We start from the raw sequence: 9,298 nt of genomic DNA, 5'->3' as shown, positions 1-9,298 counted from the left end.
CCTTCAGAAAGTTACTGAGCTGAGTCAGTGGGCTGGGTGAAGGTGGAGAGTGCAGAGGGGAACCTGTAACCGGAAAGACCCGAGGTGGTGGGTGGGCGTTGGGGGTCGTTTTTTGGGTCTTACAGATCATAACCTAACTGTTCTGTTTCTATGAAGCCACTGGGAATTGAACAGAAATTCAAGTTAATTTTATGAAGATGATCCAGTCTTGACTATACTTTATTTTTCACAGAAACCAACTCAAGGAAGAGAAGAGAAAGCCAGATTTCCTACAGTTTTCTCTACCAAAGCTTCCTCGCACCGAGACGCCAACCCCGCAGCCCGCTGGGTGGGGAGGAGCCTGGGCATCGCCCCCTGCAGCTGGCACCTCTGGTTTCCAGTAGCATCCCCCCTTCTCACCACTGTGCCATAAAAATATCATTTTCTGCATGTGCCGTGACAGGGAGTGGACAAGGTAGGGGTTTTTTGTCTTTTTTGTGAAGAGTAACATATGCTAGATGACCAAAAAATAGGTCTTGGATAAATTAATGAAACAGTCACAGATTTTAAAAAGGAAAGGAGGGATCCCTGGGTGGCGCAGCGGTTTGGCGCCTGCCTTTGGCCCAGGGCGTGATCCTGGAGACCCGAGATCGAATCCCACATCGGGCTCCCGGTGCATGGAGCCTGCTTCTCCCTCTGTCTGTGTCTCTGCCTCTCTCTCTCTGTGACTATCATAAATAAATAAAAATTAAAAAAAAAAAAAGGAAAGGAAAAATTAAACAACTGCTTCAGAAAAAGGGGGCGTAGCAAAGTAAATGGAAACAAACATCATGTACTACACTTAGTGCAGCAGTATTTATACCAGCAAAACAAGGAGAAAAGTTACGGTGTAACCATATTGAGGTGGGTTAGCGTCCATGGCCTTCCTCAAACATCACACTGAATCAGTATGCAAGTCTTAAAAAAAAAAAAAGGTGAGTGACCCCAGGAAAAATATATAGACCTAAAGATAGGAACGGGAAACAGAAAAGCAGCTTAGAGTTGTAAGTGGTTATAGCAGAGAGCATGAGCTTGCTCTTTTTTCATTATACGTCTTTAAGCTCTGATGGTTAAACTCTGTATATAGGATCATTTGCTAAAACAAAGAAAACAGTATCTTTCTGCAGTTCTAAGAACGCTTGATTCTTTGTCCCACATCTCACAGTGGCTGGCACATAATAGATAATAATTATCTGTCGGATGGATGGATTTTGTGGTTTAAGTACACAAGGAAAATAGCTTCTCGATGTCCCATTAAATCATACACAAGCAGGATTGTGTTCTTTGATTACAGAAGATGAAATGCTATATACTTTGTTTTCGATAGAAGTCATATGTGAAGACCACTGAAACCTTTAAATGATAGCCAATCAATAGTGAAAAAATGTAGAAAGGAAAACTTTCTTGGACTTTTAGTTGGAAAACATAAAAGAGCGCGGGGTTAGATTTATACCTGTCGTTCTGAGCAGGGTCAGGTAGCCACGTACTGCCACCTAGTGGCGACATCTGTAAGTACCGCCTGGTGTGGCCACTGGACCTTTCACATTGAAGGCCACAAAAAGCTGAATGTCTCTACATCCATCCAGAACTGAATCCTGAAGAGTCTAAATACAGAGGAAAAACAGGCAGTAAAGCTAAAGTATTTTATTAATAATTTATTGTCAGTAAGAAAGACTGGCTAATGGTAGTTTTTCAGTAAAAACCTTTACAAGACCATTGCATCACAAATATACAGACACTATAAAAACTGTGTCATGATGGTTTTGGTTCTAAACAGGTATGCAGAAGGTCCCCGTTACACTTTCCAGTAATGAAAAATGCTTATAATTCTAAAATACACCCACTTATTTAAGACATGTCCATGTGGAAGATCTTTCCTCACCCTATGTACAGCTAGAAACGAAGGACTATATTGAAATGTCTTAATGAAATGTCACACTTCAAGGGAAGAGGACATATAATGAAACCCTGGTTATATTAAAATATCAGGGTGCTAGGTAATGACACTAACACCACCAAAATTCGGTCCAAAACAAATGCACAAAATATCTTGAAAATCTAGTTAAAACTATGGAAAAAAAAAATCAAATCTGTACATAGAATTTACAAAAAAAAAAAAGGGAAAATTAAAATAATCAAATCTATATAAATACATGAATCATGCTAACAAGATGACAGACTGATTTTCGTTTCATTACTTGAACAGACAAATGTCAATGCAAAAAGATGTTCCGAAGTGGCACAGCCAAAGTAAATATCATCCAATTACAGTAGGTTCAGACACTGGAAATGGCTAACTCGTCAAGAGGTGCGTGATTCAGTGCAGCCATGCCTGTTTTAGCTCACCAAAAAAAGCGCATAAGCACTGCTGCAGAGAACGATGCGAAGATCATTTCTATAATAATCTCCAGGTTCGATAAGGTCCAGGCACTTTGGGGGGAGTCTGAGCATCAGACCTGCGTGTGTTGCTGCGCCTCTAGTGGAGGGACCGTCACCTCTTCAAAGTGACCATCATCTCCACTCTCGTAGTCACTCATCATGACCTCAGACTCCACTTCACAGCACGCCGACACATCCGAGCAGGAAGCCGTGGAGGCGTACACAGACATGGGCATGTTTTCTACAGTAGGGGCTTCAAAGTTTCTCGGATACCCTGGAGGGTAGGGGGCATAGGGTTCTCTACACGTACTGTTCTCACCACTGCCTGTTTTTTGAGGTTCAGACATATCGACGGGATAGAAATTGGGTAGATACTGATTCAAGTTGAACCTCTGCCGGTTTCTCGATGAAGAACCCAGACTACCTGCGGCGGGCATGTCTCTAGGAGGGTGTATGGACTCGAACTGTTCGCTGAATTCTGGGGGTAAGGGGGGTAGTTCGTCAGGCACGGGGAAGTCTTCCGGTGGTGGTGGAAAGTCACTCTCGATGTCGTAACCTCCAGGGTAATAGTCTGTATCGATGGCATTTGGATCTGCTGAGTACAGGGGGGTCTGTTCATCAATAACCTCGTAATTGGGGAATTCTTGGATATCTGGCAGAGGAACACTTGGCATCCAATCCGACGTATCCCAGTGATACCCTTGGTAGAAAAGAGAACAGATTTCATTGTCTTTCTTCCCGAAAGAGGCAGAAGAGCTCAAAGTAACACACAGAAGTGCACAGGCATCCACGGGTTCATTCACATGGAGGCCTCTGGCCATCGCCCTGAGGGCCTCCCCACTAGCCACGTTTTGACAAGCTCTTTGAACTAGGCTCTATTTCAAAATGTGGACTTACAGTTCCACGTAACTACCTAACATTTAAGGAGACAAGTCTGAGGAGAAGCAGTGTGCTAGCATCTCAATGACATGCACTTGCCTACAAGCGATTCCAATCAGCCTTCCAGCTTCTCTCTGCCATTCAGAACCCCCTGCTCTATAAGAAGGCTGCTGGTTCGGGCTCAGGACACAACGAAGGAGTCTGGTCCGTTAAAAAGACACTTAATGCAACTATTTAAAATAATAAAAGTAATCTTGCACATGCTGACATTTTAAAAAATTCCCTTATAGTCATGTTTATACTAAAAACTGTATTTAAAAAGCTACGAATGGCATTAATATTGGTAGGTAACAAAGCATGCCTCCAAACCAAGCAAAATGCAATCAAACACTGAAAAACAGAACACAATTTTTGATAGATTACAACAATCAGTTTTTGTTACTTTTACGAGGACAAAGGATAACTTCCAACTATATTAAAAAAAAAAACAAAAAACCCTCCCACTATGGGGATGGCTCCTCCTTTCCCTCCGCCCCCACCCCGGGATTACGACAGACAGGTGGGGCGACATGTGTTTAGAAGGCAGCGCACACACAGCTCTGCACTTAGTTACTGCGGCATCCACAGAGCACACAAGTGAAGCAAGTCAGCCCTGGGGTCAAATCTTTACCAACTTTTTTTTTTTTTTTAGTGAGTATCAATGAACAACTGGCATGCATAAGTCACCTCTTGATTTGCTGAGGTCAGGAGCAGCCAAAGACTCTTTTGGTGGCAGAGTAGAAAGAAAAGAAAACATTTACAATTAAACCAGAAAGATGGCTGAAAAGGCAATCAAGATCATTGCATAACACAACGCGAACTGTTTATCCAGCCCCATCGGCCATGGGCCTGCGTCTAAACCATCACCTACGGAAGTTCCAAATGGCTGAGAAATGCACGTAGCACAAATGAAATGGGACGTGGGAGGAGAAGGAGAAAGAGGGATGATGAACTTTGCCAGGAAACTCAAACATGAGTTTACTTTCTTTTCTTTTGTTCCTGGCCATCTGAACCTGAAAGCACATCATCTGGTTAGGAGTCATTAAAGTCTATAGGCTCTAATCAAATGTAAATTGATAAGGGACTTACAGGGCATCTTCGTTGATAATGAGCAATATTATGACACGATCCAAATACATCTAACGCTACAGGAGACTCATACTTTAGCACATTTCAGCCCTCGGATGTACGTTACATTCACACAAAGTCACCAACTCAGGGACTCGTGAATGCCTAGAAGAAACCCTCCCCAAATTTTGCCTGCTCTGAATGGGACTTGATGTTCCCATGGCTCCCCTCTCTCTGGAAGGAACATGGGCTGCGCTTATTCCCGTCCCCACCCCAGATCTGCAAGGCCACTCGCTCCTTCAGAAGTTCCACTTCCTACACAGAACTCCAGCACCAGGGCCGCCACAGGGAGATGGAAATGCCATGTGAGGCAGGGCCACGCGGCCCCCGGGCAGGCTGCTTACCCTGGCTAAGCTACAGGTTCTTATCTCTGAAAGGGGAGTGGAAATCCCTTTATTTATTATTTATTTATTTATTTATTTATTTATTTATTTATTTATTTATTATTTATTTATTTATTTATTTATTATTTATTTATTTATTTATTTTGAAATCCCTTTATTAGGAGGATTAAATCAGATAATGTAGGTCAAGCCCAAACTCTTAGCTCTTGTCATGATTCTTATTCCTGGAAAGTAGTAATCGTGGTCCAAATATGGTCACTTAAGTGCTTTTCGGAACAAAACCAATGCCTTCCACGCATTCTACAATGTTTTTGAAAACCCACGTAGTGAAGAAATTTGGAAAAGAGAGGATCTGACTGATGGTTCTCTTTTAGGAATTTGAAGCTAAAACTGTAATGACCTCAGTGGCTCTAAAAAATGAGTAAGCCGGTATTTAGTCAATGTCTACCTATTGAAATGTTTTTAAAGTCTACTGAAAATGTAGTTTCTTTTTCAAGAGAGGACTGACAACCTTTGTTACTCTATGTGAACTCGAGTCTTAAAATTCAAGCCAGTATTTTCAACTTTAAATTCAATTTCTATTATTTTTCAATGAAGGAGATTCCAGGAAATAACGGTTTTATGTTCTGCTTTTTAAAATCTCATCCCTAATTTAAGATACAACTAAAATCCACTAGACAGAGTAGAGATTACTTTCTGATTCACCAAGACGCAGTACCTGTTCCTAAGAAGGTGGGCGTGTGACTCCCTGGTACCACTGCCTGGCCCATCCTGTCCCGAAACCAACTCAACTTAATCCTGAAAACATACATGTCCTCCCAAAGAGAGGATCCCTTACGCTTTCTGTAATCCTGAGGGTGTATACCTGCAGTTCTCAAGGTATGAGCCTGACACCAGTAACTTGTCAGGAAGGTAAATCAGGCTTTTAAACAAGCCCTCCTGGCGAGGTGATTTACGGTTTAAAAGCTACCAGGCTGTGCGATTTACATGTAATTACTCAAAACTTCAAGACATTAATAAAGGGCTGATTTAATTTAAAGTAACTATAACTTTAGGTGTTGATCAATGCCCTTTCATACAATTTTGAACAGAGAGATAAAGCTTCGTATTAATTTTCACTAAACCATATAATGAAAGTAATTACTTTCTACCATGTTCTATCATTATCCTTGATCACAGGGAAAATCCAGAAGGGAAGAGTCGGTTTTAGGTAATTATAAAAACTGTATGTGAGTGTTATTCCTATGCAGAGAGTTAAAAATTTTTTTTTTTTTAGCTAGGATGACTTCTAACCTTCTTAACACTGTGCCATGTAAAGGCAAGTTGTCAAGACCCCATGGGTCACCTCAGATCTACTTACATTCGCTACGTACTGTTGTTCACTTAACAAAGACGTAGCATACGTAAGAATATTTCTGCAATGTATCTGGATTATGAATATACATACACACCTGCACAAAAGTACTCAACCCCCTCAAAACCACAGATCATTTTTTTAGACACCGAACAGGCAGAAGCACACTATTCTAGCGGCAGTCACGATAAACACAAACACACAGCACACGTATTGTGACTATACCTTCTTCATTCACCGTGTCAACGACAGCGTTGACAAGGTGTATTACAGTCACTATGGAAGCTTGTAAAAAGGTACAAAAGGAGTAAATTAGGAAAATCTTCAGTTAGAAAACAGTGCATTCAATAGGATTCTTTATATGATTATGCATGACCCCTATACTCTTGCTGTTACAGATCTTAGACATTTTCTAATCAAGATATATATATACATAGTTATTAATCAAAGGAATAAATTACAGTATAATGTGGTTACTTTAAGAAATTTTTTAGCTCTAAGTTTTCTCACTTACGGATCTAGTCATGACAAAACAATCCTTATTTTAACATCTCATGGGCAAAAGACTTCACATTTAAACAGTAAAGTACTTGCTAAGCCAATTTTCTGGGTTTATTTAATGAATTTGCACGTTCCAAGAAAAATGGAGCGTTACATAATAAGATAAAATATGTAATATAAATACAAAAACTGGCTTTAATTCTGTTCTGTGTACTCCCACTCCAAATTTCTTATCTATTTTGCAGACGGGCTAACAGCTGGAGACCTAACATACCAGCAGAGAAATGCAGACTGTCTGCCTGGCTGTTTCCTAGGTAAACTCCCTTTTATTTGTGTACCAGATTGTTTTAAAGCCTCGACGCCAAGATAAACACGTGTGCGTGTGGTAGACAGCACTGCGGCCCTCTGAGATGTCCACATCTAATCCTGGGAGCCTGTGAATATGTTACCCCATCCCTGGCAAAGGGGCTTATTCTGCTGATGTGATGAAAGATCCTGAGGTGGGGAGATTTTCCTGAATGGTCCGTATGAACTCAATGTATTCACACAGGTCCTGGAGAGGGCAGAGATCCCTCCTAGGTGTGTGTGGGGAGCTACACATGCCGTAGGACTACAGAAGAATGGCCAGGAGAGGCAATGCTGTCTTTGCCAGAGGACGGCCTCTAGATGCTGGGAAAGGTAAGGGAGCAGATGCTCCTCTACAGCTGCCAGAAAGGCAGTAGTAGCCCTGCTAACACCTTCACGGGAGCCTACTGACCCGTGTTGGGCTTCCAAACTATAGAACTGCAGGATGATAAATTTATCTTGTTTTAAGCCACCACATTTGTGGTCTTCTGTTACAGAAGCCTCAGAAAACTAAAATTCTTGTCCAGAATCTTAATACAGTCAATACAAACACTACTGGATAGGTTTTCTTTCTCACACTGTATTTTCTAGCAATTAACTTTCATAATTAATGTGACCACAGTTTAATGGTATTTAGGAGTAGTAAGAAGAATGGTGTTTCAGGGAAAGGAATTAGGAAAACACTGACGGGACTCTCGAATGTATCTAGGAAGAGCATTTAGAAAACTGACATTAATGTTTTAAATTAAACTTAATGAAAGAATTCAATTCTGTTGGTTTAATAAGCTAGAGCTATGCTCATATACTCCGTCACTAAGTAATGTCCTGTTCTGACACCTAACATGCTTGAAATCAGAAGTGAAGGGAGTAAACTCATGGCCATCTTTAGTCTGGAAAAACACTGCAATATCTTATGAACTATACATTACTCTGGGTTTAGAAATAAGTAATGGTGGGTTATTTCTTTCAACCAAATATTTGAAATGTTTAAACACAATACATTTTTATGCAAAAAAAAAAAATTAGTCAAACTTACTAATTCTGACCTTCAAAAATTTCCACTAAAAACTATTTTGTTATTGAATGTTGACAGTTTTCTCTACTGGTATGTGCTAACATGGCGAAGCTGCGCGTGAACGCACATTACCTAGGGAAATCAGAGAAACATAACTGGCATCAAAGATCCCATTGTCCAACTTTCTTCATTAGAAATATAATCCAACTTACTAGCAGGCTCTTAAACTGTGCTCTCAGTCAGTACGCTCTGATCCAAATGGGAGCTGGGGCCGCAGGGGAGTCAGGGGAAGAGACAAATAAAACCTTGTCATAGTGAAGGTGCTACCAGAGCTGAACATTTCCGACCAGCGCATCGCCTCCCGGGGTGCATGAGGATGGGGTTGGGGGTGGGGGATGACTGGGCTCAAGAAAGATACTGCAGGCATTTTTTTTAACCCCATAAAACCTCCAGAACATTTACTGTTGTGGAAAGAATAATCAGAAAAGATAGATTTTCTTCCCTATTTCTGACAAGTTGCTGCAGTTCAAATACCTATCCCATAAGAACACTTAAGTATTTTCCCAAGCAGATGTTCATGCAAGTTGTACAAGATGCTGTGGACTGGTGGTCCCCAGTGGGACGTAAACACAGTCTGGCACATCTACCGCGTTCCGCACACGGCACCACGCCAGCAGCGCAGCGCTTACTCACCATTGTCATCGCACGACTCCGACTGGAAGGAGCTGAGGGACTGCACCTCCGACAGGCTTTCCCGGGCGCTGTAAGGATGGGAAGGCTTTTCCTCCAGAGGCTTCTTGGAGAGACAGGGATCGAGATCCACTACTTTAGCTAAAAGGAAGAGATGACAACGGTCAGCAGCATGAGGGCAGGGCCTCTGGTTTTGTTCACTGCTAGCACCAAAAGCAGCACCAAAACTGCCTGAGACTCGTTTACTAGAGAACAATGGAAAGATAAAGGAGAAGCATCTGAAAAACAAAATAGAAACCTACAAACAGCAACTACTCTCAGGGATTCACAGTACAGACGTTGTCAATAAACCCACTTGTGGAGATCATTAGTATGGGGAATTAGAAGTTCCTAAGAACTACCTATAGCCATTTTTAAAGCATCAAAAGACATGTTGGGCCACTACTAAAAATATGACTTCTGCCCATATTCTTTTAAAAAAATCCTAATTTCTTTGGCATAAAAAGCCCCCAAACTCCTAGCTGAGAAGCCATATCCACTACAACAATGAAAGGAGTGTAGTCCTGTTCATATTAATATTCAGGAGAGACCCATCCCCTGCTTAGT

At 41.4% G+C, this 9,298-nt stretch overlaps 1 protein-coding gene across 5 annotated transcripts in view; it reads right to left on the bottom strand.

The window, feature by feature from the left end:
• Window positions 1-1,647: 1,647 nt before the first annotated feature.
• Window positions 1,648-9,298, bottom strand: part of FAT1 (FAT atypical cadherin 1) — a 127,008-nt gene continuing 119,357 nt past the window's right edge. For 2 of the 5 annotated variants that reach the window (XM_038560321.1, XM_038560322.1), the window contains exons 26-28: window positions 8,696-8,833; window positions 4,003-4,038; window positions 1,648-3,097 (exon numbers count right to left, since the gene is read on the bottom strand). In XM_038560321.1, coding sequence (XP_038416249.1) covers window positions 2,469-3,097; window positions 4,003-4,038; window positions 8,696-8,833 — 803 coding nt within the window. In that variant the 3' untranslated portion in view covers window positions 1,648-2,468. Of the gene's footprint in view, window positions 3,098-4,002; window positions 4,039-6,366; window positions 6,427-8,214; window positions 8,268-8,695; window positions 8,834-9,298 lie in introns of all 5 variants that reach the window. The other 3 variants (XR_005371603.1, XR_005371604.1, XM_038560323.1) reach the window with 3 other exon arrangements.

This window comes from Canis lupus, chromosome 16 (assembly GCF_011100685.1).
Source record: "Canis lupus familiaris isolate Mischka breed German Shepherd chromosome 16, alternate assembly UU_Cfam_GSD_1.0, whole genome shotgun sequence".
NCBI lineage: Eukaryota > Metazoa > Chordata > Mammalia > Carnivora > Canidae > Canis > Canis lupus.
Note: the sequence above shows the minus strand (reverse complement) of the source record. Positions and strands in the feature narration are given on the sequence as shown.